The sequence below is a fragment of the Cydia splendana genome, chromosome 13 (assembly GCF_910591565.1).
Source record: "Cydia splendana chromosome 13, ilCydSple1.2, whole genome shotgun sequence".
Classification (NCBI taxonomy): domain Eukaryota; kingdom Metazoa; phylum Arthropoda; class Insecta; order Lepidoptera; family Tortricidae; genus Cydia; species Cydia splendana.
Window position 1 is genome coordinate 15,067,458 of NC_085972.1, and position 20,399 is coordinate 15,087,856.

Genomic DNA, 20,399 nt, shown 5'->3' on the forward strand with positions numbered 1-20,399 from the left:
CCTGTACGGCGGCTACACACATATGTACCTAGCAGACGAAAAGCGAATTGATCGTATATTACTACTGTCAATGTGTGTTCACCTTCAATGGAATCATTAACAACGGCGCAGCGGTGAACGTGTGATCCGCTCTTCTATGAAACCGCCTCTGCGTCGCTGCCGCGAAACGTGAGCCTGTACTACTTGTAGGCCTAAAGGCAAGAACACTCACCAGGAGTAGAAGCGATAGCTGGTCTGCTTGGCGATGGCGCGGCGCAGCGCCTCGAGGCGGCGCAGCGCGCGGCGCACGACCTGCGCGCGCGGCGCGGCGCCGGCGGCGAAGAAGTGCCGCAGCGCCTCGCGCAGCCCCGTCTCCGACAGCGCGCGGCCCCAGTACTTGTCGCGGCGGACGCAAGCGCCGGTTTCGCCGTACACCTACAACAATACAACACATTTGTAGTCCTTGTAGAATATCAAACTGTTTTGGAGTTTTAGGGCCAGTTGTACCGACCACATTTGACACTGAATATGAATCGTTTCATCTGTGACAAACGGTTCGGTACTGCCGACCCTTATTGTTGCAAATTAATGTTTTTGAATTTACGTCGTAGACCTGTAAAATGCTTAAAGAAGAATACATACTCGTGCATATACGAACAAAAATGAGCATGAATTTATTTACCGAGCCGACTAACACACGAGGACGTGTTATTGTTATTCAAGATGGTAGGGTGTCATAGTCGGACTGACGTCATCTATTAAATTTAGAGCTATTAAAAAGCAACTTTAAACATCGCTTGAAGTGGTCGTATACATTATGGGCAGCGCTCATAATTATTGTAGCCAACCGAGCATTTAAAACTATGCGATAAAAACCACTGTCTTGAAACTATTTTTAAGGCTTTAACATCTATTTATTTTCATTCCACGAGTCTTTTTAATGGCCCCCAACGGACTTAGTCGTCAGAACAAATCAGTAACAGAAAGAGTTTTTGGTCGAGCACTTGATAAATAATGTATGATTATCATAAGTAATTAATCCACCTGCTGATAAGCTATAATTTACATTGCTATGCAGTTCCGGTTGTTAATCTAAATTTTAAATGTATGAATACATGCTTATGAATAAATTTTGATATTCTACTGTTAATTTCAAATATCAAATACCGATGCGCGAGTGCGAATATAATAACACAATAAGCGATAAATTAAAACTAAAGCAATAGATAACACCATTAATGGCTGCCTAAAACGTGACATTACATGAATTACATCCGTTTCGGTCGCCTGTTTTAGGTAGTACTACTTAATGCCGTAGCATTTTAAAATCTAGTTTACAACCGTCATAAAATCATAGAACGAAATGGAAAACCGTCTGAGTCACTGTCGTCGAGTGTTTGCTTAGATATATTGTCTTTGGTTGGCAGTAAAATATTCCATCACAACACACAGCCACTTTAGGTATAGATCGCTCAGAAACGTCTGGTGCATTGCACGGTCGTCGCGGATACTTTATGCAATCGTAAACCGCGCCAACCCCACAAAGCAGTAACTTTTCAATTCTAAGATCGTGAACGCTTTAAGACTGACAGTATAGTTGCAATATTAAAATAAACTGCAGGTAAAATACTACCTATAGGTAGTATCTACTTCTTGTGTTGCGTTTCTAGGCTGCGTTGTCTACGCAACTCAATGGATTGTCAGTCGTGGTCGTCCACTTTTCCACAAGGTTCATAAGTTTAAACCCAATGCCACTTATTAAATAAACTGTTCTCTCTCTCTCTCGACATCAGTGGAAATTTCCATTTCAGTAAGATAGTCGTAGGTATCAGGTATACGAGTGGAATATTATAGTTTCCATATTATTAAACTTCTGACTTTGACACTCGACCTTTTTCCAAACCACCACTGTTTTGTAATTCAATAACTAACAATATCGAACTGGCTGAAACTGGATTGATACCTAACAACGGACGATAACACACAATAGGTATTAATTTAAGTTGAATACTGAATAAGATAAGATATAAGAGCATGTGTAATGCGATAACTGATGAATCGAACACTCTAGAAATATCCAAAATATGTATTTTAATACATTCCAGTTCCAATTAGCTGAGCTAGATGTGAAGTGCATTACTTTTAGGCATGGTATAATAATATACTCCGCCTGGTACTCTATTCCGAGATTCGCGTATGACCTAACTGACACGGGCCTACGTCATCATGCTGTTTACAGGTTCTCAAACTTTAAAATGTGGGAGAATTTTAACCAACGGTGAAAATTATTTTAACGGCATTAATTTTAAGTTATTCATGTAGAAACATAGTAAAATAAAACAAATCTAATGTATTAAATTAAACTTTATTTATCTATACAAGACAAACGTTTGAAAAACTAATTCACAGTTACACATTAATTACCAAGCTTACGGCACACTGCGACTGCTGACACTGAGCGAGAAGGAAATAACAATTAACACGCGTTCGACAAGGATGACGGTCAGGGCATGAAGTTATCTAGATCCGAATTGTCAAATGTGACAGCGCTATCCTGTGTTGTCAGTAGTGTAAACAGAATTACCCGAACGTCTGAAATTTCTGTCGTGAATCGGAAGATATTGCTAACGAATAATTAAAAATGACGTGTTATTGTAAAATTTAAGATAAAATACATATAAATGAAAATTATAAAATTATAAAGAAATATTTTAACTTATTAACCATAGGTATAATGTACCCATGTAACATGTTATGTTGAAATAAAGTGGCAATGTTATTGTGACGTAGGCCCGTGTCACTCTGGGAATAGAAGACCATGTTTTATTAGACCATGACTTTTAGGTACCTATTAGACTAAGATCAGCGGTCGGCAACAGGCGGCCCGCGAACCTCTCACTTGCGGCCCGCGAGCCCCCCTGGCTATTTTGTGTGTAATATTGTCAAACAACAATGTCTGATAAAGTCAAACATATTAACTAAGTGCGGCCCGCGTCAACTTCCTTAACTACTATGTGGCTCTTGGCTGCTAAAAGGTTGCCGACCGCTGGTCTAGATAATTGTTTTACCTTCACCCTATCTCTAACAAACCTGTATAACAATATAATTATGTACATTGTCATTGTCTAAATATGCCCTACAAAGTTTCGTTAATGCGTGTCATTAACTACAACGAACGAAACGTAATTATCGGTCGTTACTCCTAAGAAGCCTTAATAACTAATCACGACCTTGAACTCGAGGGCCCGAAATACTTAAGTTTCAGTAAATCACTTCGTGAAGCGGCATCGGACCTCATTAACTCAGGTGATTGTTGTAAGATACAAATTAAACCACAAAAACTCTTATTTACGACTTACTAAGTTTGACCGATTTACATTGTTGTAAACCTATAAACACTATAAAAGAAACAACAAATACTCTGACGCAATTCCTTAGATAGGGTGTTATAATACTCCTAAAAGGTTTGGGAGAAAAAAAAACATGTTTCCTAATAATAACTCCACTTAGGACATCATGTTCCTGGTGTGTGGATGCCGCGCTTGGTATATGGAGTCGACATGTTGTGAAGGTGCGAGGACGTACCCTTTATCAAAATGGCCGCGGGTAAGGGTCAGTAACCGCGATCGAAGGGCTGATGCAGTGAATTATGAAATTACCCATAACGGTGACAGGCGGTTTGGTGCAACCGGCCCTAAGTATGGTTGGATTGGTACACACCTGCATGCCGCAGAGTCTGACGCCGAGCGAAGCGGAGGTGGACGCTGCACACTTCGCGATCTGCTTGGATCGCTTCTCCGCGCTGGCATCGTCTCCGTGTTGCCGCGTGCCCATCTTCAGGTCCAGGATGCACGGCCGCCGGTACGATGATGTTATATTCTCCATCATCAGGAAATCTGCAACAATGGCATTCGATATTAGTACGAACAGTGACGGAACAGTAGGGCGGCAATGCGCTCAAAATGCCGCGGGCATCGGACCCGAAAGGGAATTTGACCGAGAGGTCGTGAGCACAGGCCACTTTTGCCTCCATTCAATGAATTTGCCATGGGCCTCCGATGGTATGGTATGGTCGGTTGGTGAGACCAGATTTAGGATTAATCCTTAATTCGTTATAGTATTCTCGGACATTCCGGCCACATATTCAAGAACCCCTCTCTAAGTGTTCGATTAACCAGATCAAGGCGTACAGCCTTCAATTGTTGGGCTAAAGACAAACCCTGTACAATTGTTCGACGTCTACCCTGAAAGGAATAACAAGCTAAGAATGCTGCAACGAGTTGTAACTATGTGTAAATTGTGCTCACACATTGACAAAACTGGTCGCAGACAACTCTCCGTGGGTGGACATTGGGCACTCCTGCCATTCGTACCTAATATTGGTGAATCTGGCGTGTATCCAAGTGGCCCAAGTCAAGGTCAGTAAAAATGGGCATTGTGCGGACTCGCTAGTATTAAATAAAAATATACAAGCTTGATTTAAGGTTTGTTCTCCATCATCTTAAGAGCGCTATTACATTTCGGCGTTGAGCGAGTTTAGGTATTTTACGCGCTGCGGCAGGCCGTGCGAGCTCAGTATGCCGATCCCTTCTACCACACTCGCACTACAATGATGGATTAAACATTCTTGATCCTTCGCGAAGCATATTGAAATCAACCATAACAACACTAACTGTACTTAACTTTTAAAGTTCTAAAACTGTTATTTGGTAAGTACGAAAATACTAAATGCAGTGCAAATGTACATAGGGGCTGTTCATAAATTACGTCATCTATTTTTGACGATTTTTGACCTTCCCCACCCCTCAAATCATCCAAAAATCAAGCTTCGGATGAATCTGTTTCCTCCTACGTCATGTTACCATCATCCGATGTCCAGACCCCCCCCCCCCACTCCTCCCATTTGAAACGACGTAATTTATGAATAGCCCCATACTCGTACTTATGAAGGTATATTACTCGAAAGAAATTATAGGTACCTACTCGCTTATTTACATGTTTCGTCATTGCATTTGGTACCTATAGGTTGTAAAGTTTGTATCAACGAGGGTTTAAAAACGAACTGGTACTGAGGATCTGATGATGATTAAGGTGGTCACGGATACCAATCAACCATGTAGTAACATGATTAGGCTCGTTTGATTCGTCTCAACAAGATCTTTGACACTGAAGATACACAGGGTCTGATGATGGAGCTGGAAGGTGGCCACGGGTACCAGTCTATCATGTAACTAAACAACTTCTTTCTGGTACCTTGTTGTACATTTTGCTGCATTTGTCACCCTCTTTTCACTTTCTCCTCTCATCTACTCAAAGGTTAACTGGAAGAGATCCCTCAAAGGGACAAGTTCGCCTTTGTACTTCTTACTAATTGTATGTTATTTTTGATATGTCTTTTTGTACAATAAAGAGTTTACTACTACTACTACTACTACTACTTCGTGTTTGGGCTCGTTTGATTCGTCTCAACAAGATCTTTGACACTAGGTGATACTCAGAGTCTGATGATGGAGCTGGAAGGTGGTCACCGGTACCAATCAACCATGCAACTAAACCACTTCGTGTTTAGGCTCGTTTTATTCGTTTCAACAAGATCTTTGACACAAGATAGTACTCAGGGTCTGATGTTGGAGCCGGAAGGTGGTCACCGGTACCAATCAACCATGCAACTAAACCACTTCGTGTTTAGGCACGTTTTATTCATCTCAACAAGATCTTTGACACAAGGTAGTACTCAGGGTCTGATGATGGAGCGCGAAGGTGGCGACGGGTACCTGTCTATCATCATCAGCTCCATCATCAGACCCTGAGTAGTATCTTGTGTCAAACATCTTATTGCGACGAATCAAACGAGCCCAAACACGAAGTAGTTCAGTTACATGGTAGACTGGTACCCGTGGCCACAGTCCAGCTCCATCATCAGACTCTGAGTACTAACTTGTGTCAAAGATCTTGTTGCGACGAATCGAACGAAGCCAAACACGAAGTGGTTTAGTTGCATGGTTGATTGGTACCGGTGACCACCTTCCGGATCCATCATCAGACCCTCAGTACTACCTTGTGTCAAACATCTTGTTGCGACAAATCGAACGAAGCCAAACACGAAGTGGTTTAGTTGCATGGTTGATTGGTACCGGTCACCACCTTCCGGATCCATCATCAGACCCTCAGTACTACCTTGTGTCAAAGATCTTGTTGCGACAAATCAAACGAGCCCAAACACGAAGTGGTTCAGTTGGGTCTCTATTGGTTCCCATAATTTTTTTGTTCCGATTTATTCAGTCCATAACGTTTTCCATCATAATTTTTATTAGTCATATTGTCAATAGTCATAAATTTTAACAATATAAATTGCAGTTCCGATTTTTGCAGGTCACTATTATTGTTAGTCATAAAATTTGTTACTCATAATATTCAAAGTCCAGAAGGTATACCACTACATAATATTGAAGGCAATAAACTTGCTTACAATAATCGTTGTAAGGTCTTTTATTGCAGGTTATAATGATAAGTAGGGGATCTATTGAATTCTCTAAATTTTAAGTTCCGATTTTTTTTAGACCATATCGTTTTCCATCACAATTTTTATTAGTCATATTGTCAATAGTTATAAAATTAAACAAAACAAATTGCATGCTTGTCTACCTACCTGGGGATTTTTTTTATTTGGCTTACTGATTTCCCCTCCATTTCTTATTTTTCATGTAGTTTATTAAGCCATTTCATCCCGCCAACGAGTCGACGGAGCCCCGCTTCGCGGGGCTCCTATTTCCGCTCTGAGGGACACAAGGTAACTAACGAACCTACCTGAGGAATCAGATGTTTTATTGTTTGGTTTACTGATTTCCCGCCATTTCTTATTTTTCATGTAGTTTATTAAGCCATTTCATCCCGCCAACGAGTCGACGGAGCCCCGCTTAGCGGGGCTCCTATTTCCGCTCTAAGGGACACAAGGTAACTAACGAACCTACCTGAGGAAACAGATTTCATTTTTCTTTATATGAAGGATGTCATTAAAATGGCCCTTTGTTTGACATAATTATTGAAAGTCATAATGTTTAATATTATATCCTCTAATATCCTAAATATTAGAATATTAGAGGATATCATTTTATGACTATCGAAATTCGAAACAGTAAGTTTATGGGAAACAAAGAGACGACATTAAAACGATATGATTAACGACCATTAGTCCGATAAAATATATGCCTTAAAATATTTCTTAATAATTATTGATATACCTTTGAATGTTATACTCAACAATTTTATAACTTTTGTGATTATAGCGTTTACTATTATAGATGTTTAACATTAGAACTATGAAACGTTATACTTAACAAAAATTATGACTATTGATGTTTATGTCCATAAATTATATGGATATCAATTTCTGACTATCGAAATTCGAAACAATAAGTTTATGGGAAACAAAGGGATCCCGGTTCGGGTTACATGGTAGACTGGTACCCGTGGCCACCTTCCAGCTCCATCATCAGATCCTGAGTACTATCTTGTGTCCAAGGTCTTGTTGAGACGAATCAAACGAGCCTAAACACGAAGTGGTTTAGTTGCATGGTTGATTGGTACCGGTGACCACCTTCCGGCTCCAACATCAGACCCTGAGTACTATCTTGTGTCAAAGATCTTATAGAAACGAATAAAACGAGCCTAAACACGAAGTGGTTTAGTGGCATGGTTGATTGGTACCGGTGACCACCTGCCGGCTCCATCATCAGACCCTGAGTACTATCTTGTGTCAAAGATCTTGTTGAGACGAATCAAACGAGCCTAAACACGAAGTGGTTTAGTTGCATGGTTGATTGGTACCGGTGACCACCTTCCGGCTCCATCATCAGACCCTGAGTATTATCTTGTGCCAAAGATCTTGTTGAGACGAATCAAACGAGCCCAAACACGAAGTGGTTTAGTTGCATGGTTGATTGGTACCGGTGACCACCTTCCGGCTCCATCATCAGACCCTGAGTACTATCTTAAGTCAAAGATCTTGTTGAGACGAATAAAACGAGCCTAAACACGAAGTGGTTTAGTTGCATTGTTGATTGGTACTGGTGACCACCTTCCGGCTCCATCATCAGACCCTGAGTACTATCTTAAGTCAAAGATCTTGTTGAGCCGAATCAAACGAGCCCAAACACGAAGTGGTTTAGTTGCATGGTTGATTGGTACCGGTGACCACCTTCCGGCTCCATCATCAGACCCTGAGTACTATCTTGTGTCAAAGATCTTGTTGAGATGAATAAAACGAGCCTAAACACGAAGTGGTTTAGTTGCATGGTTGATTGGTACCGGTGACCACCTTCCGGCTCCATCATCAGACCCTGAGTACTATCTTGAGTCAAATAAATACATATAGAATGTCAGGTCGTTTCAAATATTTTTAATCCTGTCCGGTAGTTTATTAAACTGTACCATTATAAATTATAATACTATAAAAACAGTGCTAGGATCAAAGTCTCTCGTTGCGGTTTACACGCACACAGTATAGCGTTTTACACGGCGCCCGCCGCACACAATGATAAAAAACCTCGTCGTCGCCGTTGAAAATGTGCGGAGCCGACCGACACACGTCCTGCCTCTACAAGCTCTGCCGCGGCACTGAGCTGGCGCAGCGCGCGTCATCGGTAATATAGAGTAGTTTTCAAAAAATTGCCAAAAAATTATAGTAGAATTTCATAAACACTAATGTATACCAACAGTATAAGCAAACGTTGCAGATTGCTTGAGTATGAAAATGACTTCGATATTAAGTAGATTTTCGTAGGAATTGACACTTGTTTCGGAGAGAAAATCGAGTTCGTTTTACTTTGATTTTCTCTTTCTCAAAGGTATGTAGGAAAAATATAGTTTGATATGCCTAAAGTACAGGGTATTAGTAATACAAAATAGCCAGGTTTAGCAGAGTAAAATTCTCAACATTTCCAAATAAGAGCTCGCCATTCAGTGCTTCACGGGGTTTTTCGGAAACGACCATCAGAAAAAAAATCATTACTAATTTAATAAGTCCTTTTTCTAATATTTACAACGATATTTATAAAGATAAGAAGACGCTTTTACTGGAACAAGTACTCATTGTTTCTAATAATGAGCGCAAAGTCCTGAATTTCGTCGACTAGTATCATCAATTTTGCATTATTTCGACTTTTCTTGTAAGAGCGCTCTTAACTTTAGGCATATTCGTCTAAATAGACTTCCCTAGGATCCCATTTCGTTTGACTTGAGCCGACAAGTAAGCTGAGCAATATGGCCGTCCGTTGACAAGTCTTTTTTAAGCTGAGATGAATCAGATGAATCATCTGGTTTTGATTAGGTAGAGATACGTACTGCAACCGTACGTTAATATTTCGATACCAAAAACGTATATAGGATAAACGCGATACTCTAACAATTACCAAAATTAGAACTGTAACCCAGTTTCTGCCGCCACACGCATTTGTAAACCGCGCTAATCACACGTGTTATGTGTGTCTCGATTCCTTCTTTATTAACATAGCCATAGAGCACATATAAGCACCTTCATGCGAAGATAAAAATAGGCGTGTTATCGTGTTTCGTCATCCGATTACGCGATTCCACGTTTTACAACAAAGATTACTGAACTCAGCTGATCCGGCTGACCGTCACAGTTATTTTAAACAAGAGATCGATAATACTGCATGAAACTGCTCGTAGGAATGCTGATCGCGTGATATGTTACCCATTGTTCGCATTTAAAACGAAAGAATCGCTCATTTATTTATACCTATCTACAGTAGGACAGACAGATGTTAGAATATTTCCCAGCGATAGAGCTTCTCATGTCAAAGAAAGAAACTGCGACACTAATTTACTTATTAAAACCATAATTTCAAAGGTATGTTTATTTCAATTCAATAAACATTATGTGACACGTCCACTTTATATTAAGGCGACCAAACAATGAAATACCAAGATAATACTTACATTGTTTATTAGAATTGTCCATGTGGGCTATGCTCTTAAGCACTTCGCTAGCATTGCCATTTCGGTGAACTTTAAATCTGCAACAGCAAAAGGTCACATTGTAGCTTTCCACCAACATTCTCAGCATTCGTAAATATAAATAAATAATAAAACAATGAAACACATTGATGGTGTAATTTGTTATATGTAATTGATTTCAATCAAATATCATTACCACTAGCGAGCGACGCGGGTCACAGTCACGGGCGCGGAGTGACCGACGTTAGTGGGATATGTAATATGAAATAATGGCGACGGCAGCCGACGGTCGCCAGAATTCTGAAATATGATAAAGGACACATGACAAGTGTCAAGGATTGGGTCGCGGCTCCGTCGCGCGGATACGCACTTGAACACGTCGTCGCGCTTGCGCTTGCCGCCGAGCGACGCCTTGCGGCCGTTCTCCTCGCGGAAACATGGCGAGTACCGCTTCTCCGGCTTCGAGCCTCCGGCTATGGAGGCCTGCATCACCCCTGCAACAAACAGCTGGCCATCAGCATTGGAAACAGACGCTAACTAGACTATTTATAAACAGCAATTACTGTGACGACAGGAACAAGAAATTCATGAATTCAACAAGGATCAGATCTAATGGAAAGGAATATGAAACCATGTGTTTTATATTCTTCTCAAATCTACCAGGTTGACCTGGCTTAAAAGGCGTCTCTCGGACGTATTGGGATCGTAGCAACATTTTATATTTTTTTATAAACAATATTGTAAAGGCAACATTAAACTTACTGTGCAAGTTGACAGCAAACATTTTAATGAAACAGTGAAGGTACAAAGGTTACATTTTAAAAAGGGTTTGTATATCTTTTGTGGTTTGCTTGTCTAGTGTAGTTGTTTTTTATTAAAGTGGTGTTTGATATAGATGTGTGTGACATGGTGTGTGTAGCATCAAAAATATTATAAGTAATGCATAGTAACAATCGTTTAAAACCTGCTCAAATACATATCTAATAGCATCGACAGCGACACCCGAGTGCCAAACGTTATAATATAACAAATAAAAGCCATGTAAAATGGATTGTAACCAACCACCACACAAAACAGTGTGTTTATTGGTGCATACTAGGTATACGAGTGTTGGTCCGAAAGTTGTTAGCTGCTGCGGATCGTATTATCTCTGTAGAGCCAGAGCAGCTAACAACTTTCGGAACAACCCTCGTACTGGTTTGCTTAGTTAACGAAACATTGGACATTTCTTAACTTTTGGCGTTACAGTTATTTAGTTTACTTATTATATTGTGATGGTGTGTCGGTTGTGTGTGTGGGTGTAGTTTAAGTAAAGGTTTACAAACCCAAAATGTAAATTTACCGCTATAGGGCGCTATTAGGGGCGGTAGTGTGGAGTGCCGCCGGAGCCGCGCCGTCCGCCGCTGCGCCGCAGCCCTTGCGACAACAAGGAAACTAATATTGTGTTCCTGACCCCAGTCCCGCTGACGCTCCCGCTCTCGCGCGCAAACCCGCCCGCCCGCGCTCGCCTAGCCATAGTAGGGAATGCAAATCGGTTATAACCGTAACCGAAATATTCGGTTATAACCGATTATTTTGACAAAATTTCATAACCGATTATTGGAAACTCGAATAACCGGTTACGGTTATTTTCGGTTATTGGTTGGATTCGTGTACCACGTCCAAGGTCATATTCTACTTTACTGTATTTTGTGTGTTTTATTTAAAAACGAAGACTGTATACTCACATTCCCTAATACTGTAGGTACCTTTATTTTCGTATTTTTTAAATTACTTAATTGTAAATTTATCATTTTTTGTCGAAAATAACCGTAACCGATTATAACAGATTTTCGGTTATTTTTCGGGCATAACCGTAACCGAAACCGGTTATGAAGTTTGGCCGGTTTATTGCATTCCCTAACTAAGCCATAGCCAGCCATACAAGATTCCTTTAATCGTTCAATCGCAGCAATTCATCGCTGCGACGTCAATATCTATTATGACGTTTCGTACACATGCAAATTCGTATTAAAATCAACGACGTTATATTATATCGTATCTTAGTTGCCAATACTACGAAGTTATGTTTATACGTAGGTATTTCTATGACATTTGTGCTGGCTAGCCTTAGCGAGTTTATAAGTCATTACATAAAACCACTATGTTATTAGTGATTCATAATTAACGACCTACTCATTAAATTACATTTATGTAGAATAAAATCGAACCTAACTCATTACGATAAAATAATGTAAAACCCCATTAAAAACTAATCATATCCACATGACGTGTGCCTAACCTGTTTTTAATCAAAATACACAAATTAAATTACATACCTACTGTAGGTACTCTTTAGCGATAACATAAAAATTGATAACTTAATTAATAAAAAAATGTAGTAGTCGTTAGGAAAAAATAATGCGGTGGCGGGTTTGCTTATATCAACATACACGCACTTCTTTCAGACTCATACTCATTTTATAATGATGGTCACGATCAGGCGAGCAATAAGGAAAGAAAAATCACAATATTGTAGTCGGTCTTTATTTCACAGCTCTCCGGTGCTATCGAATTGCGAAGGTTAGATTATCATCGGGAATACTGTTTAAGTGGAACACCTTCAGTTGTGAATAATTAAAATTAAACTCTATTGTAGCAATACCACAAACGGAATGCGTGACACAGTAATAGACAATCAAATAATTCTAAGAATTCGAACACTTGTACTAACATATTTAGATTCGCTATGTTCGAATTGCGTCTCAAATATGAATCCCGATTAATTCTAGAGACTCGCGACCCGATCATGCACTCGTAAAGCTGCGAACGACTCTTTAAAATATCTTCCTTAGTGCTCCAAAATGAAATAACATCAAACAACACAATTCGAAGTATAAACAAAAACGAGGCATAGACAAAACGTTTTGATTAATATTAATTAAAAAAAAAGTGAAATGCAATGAATGATAATGATGCATTCAGCGAATCTTAAAAGCGTTCCGGGCATTACAGGTCTATGGGTCAATCGTGGGGATGCTCACCTTTGTAGCGGGGGACGAAGCTCTGGATGTCCTCGGGAATGTTCATGTAGAAATGCAGTTCGCGGATGTTGAGGGGCTTGATGACGGTGCTGTCGTTGAGCACCAGCAGCCGCGTGTGCCCGCCCACCTGCGCACACAACACACACTTACACACACATCAATACGTGATAATCAGCATGCTATGCACGAGACAGTGCAGCTTTATGAATGCGGCTAATACCTAACCTTTATCGATAAAGAGCACAGACGGTTCGTCTATAAGAACATGACATTAATAGAATACCTATATGCGAGTTAATCCGCTATGATGGATTATGAAAAGGCGCAGCACGTAAAAGGTTATAGGTACCTACTCGACTTTTCTATAATCCATTATTTGATAAAAAAAAATAGTTAGATCCTGACCTGAGGTAGGAAGGCATACCTTCATATAGCCCATCGTCTGTAAAATAATTAACTCAACCTTATTGAATTTTCCCTCACCCTCATCTGACGACAGACACCTCAAAGGCACGCAGCCAAATATTATTAGAATTCTCATTATAACGTGCAACGCCGGTATTTTCCATGACAGCGAATCATACGAGTACGTGCTGAAATATTAGCGTACACTACCAAGTGTTTATTTAATCTCTAGAACGTATTTTCAACTAGGTATCTATTTCGGTCTTACAAACAATTGGTTCATTCACTTTTGAATGAGAATAACAATGATATTGTTGATTTAGTCCAAATTTTATTCGTCGTCATTTGTGACGTCACCCGATAATATTGCTAGTACAATAGATTTATACGTATTGACTGATATCCGCGAGCCTTGAGCCATTCAAACGTTGCCAAACATTCTCTATCTGATAACAGAACAATGTGCTAAAAACAGTCCACTTTTTTACGAGCTAGCACTGAATCAGTATTAGCTTATCTCAAAGTAAACTTTCCACTGCTAAGGTTAGTAGGAAAGCGAAACATGTTTGATGTATAACGGTAAAAGAGCTGATTCAGAAATAGCGACGACGAGGTATAATTAATCCGTAGAACCGGGCTACAAATGCACGTGGTGATTGCGTCATAAAACTAACGCAACATCGGAAAGAGCATCGTTTTTGAGCGACATTAAAATAAATCTGGTATTTAAGAGTAGGTAGCTAATAACTATTTTCTACATTTATGGTCAGGCATGCATGAGATGCACCGGCAAATAAGGTTGTTACTTGTTAGGATTACGTACTAACGTCTGCTATCTGTCAATCTAGACAGCCGTTTTTCCTTTATACAGCCAAATACAGCTAAACACGCACGATAAATAGGTATTGTCAGCAAACAAAGGCAGTTTTCTTTAAATCTTGTTTTAATGTCCAACCTTCGACCACCCGACTGCATTAATCGTGAGCGTTTTATAAATGCCGTCTTTGTCACAAAACAGGTCGCATATAGCACACAAAAGGCAATATAAAAGCAGACACGCGATGCCGATATACGTACACCTAGCGGCGGCACAATAAGTAAAAAACGTGGGGCTGTGGCGTTGACCCTCGCAGCTGACCGCAGTCTCAAATAGGGTTACCACGGGTTCACATTTGGAAAGTTTTGACAAACTTTCTATTTTGAAACAATCAAAAACAATGGCTCTCACGCAGCAAGGCGCTCGAATTCGAAACCTACACACTAAACAATTTACACAGTCTTTTTAGTTAAGTGTACTGTGTAGTATTTCTAAAAACACAGTATTTATTTTAATCTTTGAAAAATTTAGACTTTTCCGGTATACTTTTGTAATCCGGCCGCAGTCCTAAAAAAATATCAAACTCCCTGAGCACTCGGGAACAATCTAGACGTCTGGTAACCCTAGTCTTAGGGCACGAGCCGCTAGCTAATCTTTAATCTACTTCAATTATTTAATGGACCGAAGAAGCAATTTTCTACTTGCGACCTGATCGACAACTCCTAAACAACGAATGACGTGTGTTGGATATTAAGAGTGACAGGTGTATGATTTAGGTCTATGAAGTGTTTGGCAGGTATTTACTGTATTTAAGTGGGCCAGAAACTCCCCTCGAAATTTCAGTGCAAATATGGTCCTGCAACTCATTGATGTACTAGCGAAAGCTATGCAACACAAAGATTTAGGCAAATTAAACCAACTATAGTTCGTTTTTTTTTAGCATTAGAAAGAAGGTAAGCGATCTTGACGTGTCTTTTAATTGAAAAACGCTTTTTAAACATCAGTAACTATTACTTATGAAAGCAGAAGAATATAAATGATCGTATTAGATTCATAATAATCATAATTGTTACATATTTGCCGTGACTTATTTTTAAAACGTGTTTTTCAATTCAAAGACACATCAAGATTGTTTACCTTTTTTCTAATGCTAAAAAAAAAGGAACTATTACTGAGGTAATTATTGCTTTGTTTGTGTAAAGTCTCAGATTCCGATAAAGCACGAGTTCGACCGAAAAGGTTCGCCAATCCAATACTGGCAACAGTGGCAACACACACTTTACACCAAGGCCGGTGGAACGCGGTCGTTTCACATTCAAGCTCTTATTTCACTGCGCCGACCAAGACCATTTGTACCTACTTTAAAACGGGCGAACAGGGAAGGAGCGTACTTACATCGCGAATGAATAATCAACATTTATAGTACCGTATGAACCTAATGTCCCGTAAAGCTCTATAGGGTGTAGTATCTGCTCTGCTATACAGGTATTTTCCGCTCAAATGGTTTTTTCCGCGTGGCAACCGCAACGCGCTTGAACAATGTATACGATCGAGAGTAATTGCGTTGTACTGGTTCGGTTTTTCTTTGTTCCGCGAGCGATCATATAACACGATATACAATGGTGCATATTAGCTCCATTGCGGTCAGATTCTATGAGCACTGGGCTCTGCATGTAGCAAGTCACGTTTCCTTTATGCATATTGGCAACCGCTCTGCAGAAAATTATTTTATGGAACTCGTAAGCAGGGCATTGCACTTTTGCTGCGTTCTATCAATGGTTTTTTTTTATAGCCAATGTTGTGTCCCACTGCTGGGCAAAGGCCTCCGCTGTCTTTCGCCACTCGTCACGGCTTTGTGCATGCTCCCGCCAGTCGCCACAGAATGAGTCCAGGTCGTTTCGCCATCTCATTTTTGGTCTGCCTCTGCCTCGGGTGATCTGTGGTGCCCATTCGGTCGCTATTTTGGCTCATCTGTCCGGGTGCATCCGACAGATATGTCCCGCCCAATCCCACTTGAGCTTGGCGGCCTTCACACCCACATCTGCGATTCCAGTTTTGGAGCGCAGCTCTGTGTTCCTTACCCGATCGATTCTACGGACTCCGAGTATACTGCGCTCCATTGCTCGCTGGCAAATCTTGAGTCGGGACTTTTGAGCTTCTGTTAATGACCAAGTTTGGGCACCGTAGGTTAGGATAGGCAGAATACACATGTCGACGAGTTTGCGTTTTAGTGCTAGTGGAAGGTTGAAGGTGTGTGTTGTCATTTACGCCTTCATGAACCAGAAGCTCTTCCAGGCGTTTTCGATGCGTCGATCGTTTTCCTTGGACTGCCTGTTATCGAAGGATGCTATCTGGCCCAGATAGGTGTATTCGTCAACATACTGTATATCCTGCCCATCTACCGTGACCCTACGTTTCGCGCCATTGGTCATTATTTGGGTTTTCGTCCTGTTCATTTCGAGTCCGACTTCAAGACTTGCCGTGCTAAGGTCTTGTAGCATTTTCTGTAGATGGGGTGCTGTGTGGGAGAATAATACAATGTCGTCAGCGAAACGTAGGTTTGTCAACCTTTTTCCGCCGACGTCAATGCCCATTTTTCCCACTTGGTCGCCAGCTTCTGGAAGATTTCTTGTAGGCAAGAGGTAAACAACGTTGGAGACAGCGGGTTGTTTAACTCCTTTTTGGATGCGGAATTTAGGGCCGGGAACATGCAGTTTGATACTTGCGGTACTATTGCGGTAAATGGTCTCAATGAGTTCAACATAAGTATTATCGATTTGTTGTTCACGCATAGCAGAAAATACGGCAGAGTGTTTAACACTGTCAAACGCCTTACCTCCACGAATGCAAAGTAGAGTGTTATTTTGAACTCATTGGACTTCTCTATTATTTGATTGATGGTTTGCAGGTGGTCTGTTGTCGAGAAGCTAGGTCGGAAGCCTGCTTGTTCTGGGGGTTGGTGTTTGTCCAGCAGTGCGGGGCAATGCGGTTTTCGATGACTTTGATAAATAATTTATAAATATGTGAAATTAAGCTAATTGGTCTATAGTTTCCGATGCCGGATTTGTCGCCTTTTTTATGGAGAAGGATAATATTAGAGTGACAGAAATCTTGAGGAAATTCGCCGGTGTGCAAAATGGAGTTAAATAGATTTGTCAAGTGGGGTATTAGTGTATTTTTTCCCGTTTTCAGGGCTTCAGTCGTTACACCATCTTCTCCTGGGCTTCTCTGGTATATATTTTAAGCTTTTGAGAGCAGCATTGACCTCATAACCTGTTATGGGAGGGATGTTGCTAGGACATAAATAGTTATCACTCGTGTACGAGGCAGATGGATTCGAATACAGCGATGAATAAAAGTTAGTGCAGATTTCGGTCACTTTGTCTCTGCTGCTGTATTTTCTTCCATCCACATCTCGTAAACTCATAATCCATGATTTTCCATTTTTTAACCGGATCTGAGGGAAGTATGAGTTTCTATGGCAATTTTAACTAATTTTGTATTGAAGTCTCTTATATCTTTTCGTATGTTCCGTTTTACTTGTCTATCTAGGAATGAGTATTTTATTTTATTTTATTTTATTAGAAGACCAACAGCGTTAACAAACAATGTAAACTTATAACTAGGATACAATCATAAAGCCAATAACAGGTCTCCCTAACAGATACAAAAGAAAATATTACGTATTGATTGCTATTGTGCTTGTTCCTTTCTCTTTTCTCTATTAATTTTATAGTGGATTGTCTTAGTTTATTGTTGTGTCGTTTGGGTTGTTTTATTTTAGTACTTGCCTGTACAAATGTACATCTGCGACTTTATCGAGAAGGCTATACTGATTTCTTAGTTCTAAATTAAATTGGTCTTTGTTTGAAATAAGGGTATCTTTGTCAAGGTGTCTTATTTGTTTTTTGAAGAGCTGTTGTCTGTAAATTTTCACGTTGAATCTTAGTTTTACTCTTAACGGTTTGTGGTCGGAACTGAACTGTATTTGATTGAGAACGGATACGTCTTTGACTATGTGACTATTGGGTGATAAAATGTAATCTATTTCATTGTGAATGTTTCCGGCGGGTGCAACCCATGTCCAACGACGATGTGGTTTTTTGTAAAAGAATGTGTTGCAGATTTTTAAGGTTTGCCCAAAAGCGAACTGAATAAGGCGAGTGGTACACTCGTTCCGACTACCAAGTCCGTGTGGACCACAGGTGTTGACCAATAACATCGTCGTTATCCAGTTCTCTCTTTATACCGACCTTTGCGTTGAAGTCGCCGAGGACCATGTTCCACGTTCCTCGGTTTTCTTCACACGCTCTCTACTTCGCCGTTACAATGGGAAGATGTGGGAGCGTAAACTTGGACAACGGTTATGGTGTGGTTTTTGGTTATACGGAGTTTCAATACAGCAATTCTCTCGGAATAACCCCTGAATTCAATTATGTTGTTTATCCACTTCTTGTTTACCAGAAAACCTACTCCGTACAGCCCGCCTGCTGTTCCGAAGTGGTAAAACACATTATGATCTCTTTCCACAGTCTGTTCTCCCTCTCTTCGTACTTCCGACAAGCCAACAACATCCCACTTGATGTCTTTCAGAGCGTGCTCCAACTCTACGAGACGTTCTTCCCTCATCAACGTTCGGACATTGTATGTCAAAACAGAAAGCAAATCGGTGTCCATTTTCGTAGCCTTAGTCTTGGTAGTATTGTGGGAATTCGCCGCCCGGGGATTATTAATAACAATAATATCATCAAAATATTGGGTCCTTACCTATGAAATTGGCGTTTTTGTTCATAGATATAAGTCTGATCCTAGTTTTTTTTTTTTACAAAAGTACATACACAATTACAATAAAACTACAGTGCACTCAATAAACAACGATTTTACATACAATTAATTGTTATTTTTTATTGTTAAGTGTTCAGAATTAAGCCTTGAAAATAGGTCTTTTCATGTGCTGTCGGTTCGAGTATTAAAATTACTTATATTTTTCTAATGGTACCAATTTTCAAGAAATGGAGATATTGAAAACATACCTTAAAGGTGTCAAAAATTACTGGAAAAATTTTGTTTGGTTTGAATTAGCCATCAAAAAAATATCCGCAAAATTAATTGTATGGAAATTCGTGTTTCGTTGAAATTCTCCGAACAAAACGCCAATTTCATAGGTAATGACCTAATATCTACTGAATAGGTACAATTCGTGTGTATTTACGTATAATTGGTTTCTATCTAACGACATAATGAGCTAGCTCTGTCCTCTTTACATAACCGTTGTTCGTCGAAGTCGTCGAGGGTATCGATCCAGTTCGATTACAATCACGACTACCTATCCTTTTGTTCAAATCTGGAACATACTGGATTTGATTGTGTAAGCTGCGCATTGTTGTTGATGATAAGTGCCTAAGTCCGTCTATTTCTGGATATTCAGTACCTACTATTTCTTATTCAGTTTTGTTAAAAATCAACATTTTATCCGACATAGCTATAGCTGTGTCGATTGGCACATGTGGTTAAAACATCAACATTGTGATGCGTATCTTGGCCGCCTTACGACTAAAATATTAGTAATGTTTAGTGCGGACGTTTACCTGATTGTTGAGCGGTAACACGTCCACCTCGTGACCGTCGTCGGGCGACAGCGCCGCCGCGGGCTGCGAGCGCTTGCGGTCCGCGCCGCGCCGCTCCGGCTCGCCCATCCCCCAGCCAAGAGAGTACACCATCACTTCGGCCGAGCCACCGCCGCCGCTGTCCACCTGTAACAAACAAACACTTGGTAAATTCATGTTTACGCTACAAAATTCAACCCGCGTAAGTATTATGGATAAAGTTTTTTTAAGGTGCTACCATAATATCGCATCCATTTTTATAAATTGAAATATTGATCATCGTCGCCGAATCAATTCAGCAATTAAACCAAATTGATGCATAACATAGATATGGCACGGATAATGTAAACGTAAGATAACTTAAAATACCTGCTGTATATCTGATAACTGAATTATGTAACTTTCGTAATAAATGTCACAAACATTCATAATATATTAGGCCTTTTCCTTCATATTTATACGTCATAATCTCATACCAATTGGAAATGGAATATAGTTGCTAACAGGTATGCACATCTCATCACAGTATACAGCATATATAGACTCTAAGTATATTAACTTCTCTTCTCTATTCTTGGTTTTGTCTATCCT

At 40.1% G+C, this 20,399-nt stretch overlaps 1 protein-coding gene across 4 annotated transcripts in view; it reads right to left on the reverse strand.

Moving 5' to 3' along the window:
• LOC134796210 (inositol hexakisphosphate kinase 3) overlaps positions 1-20,399 on the reverse strand; it is a 73,898-nt gene that overhangs the window by 2,514 nt on the left and 50,985 nt on the right. For 3 of the 4 annotated variants that reach the window (XM_063768243.1, XM_063768242.1, XM_063768241.1), the window contains 6 exons: positions 19,791-19,955; positions 12,981-13,107; positions 10,328-10,451; positions 9,940-10,016; positions 3,700-3,875; positions 212-414 (listed from right to left, as the gene is read on the reverse strand). In XM_063768243.1, coding sequence (XP_063624313.1) covers positions 212-414; positions 3,700-3,875; positions 9,940-10,016; positions 10,328-10,451; positions 12,981-13,107; positions 19,791-19,922 — 839 coding nt within the window. In that variant the 5' untranslated portion in view covers positions 19,923-19,955. Of the gene's footprint in view, positions 1-211; positions 415-3,699; positions 3,876-9,939; positions 10,017-10,327; positions 10,452-11,299; positions 11,582-12,980; positions 13,108-19,790; positions 19,956-20,399 lie in introns of those variants that run through there. The other variant, XM_063768245.1, reaches the window with a different exon arrangement.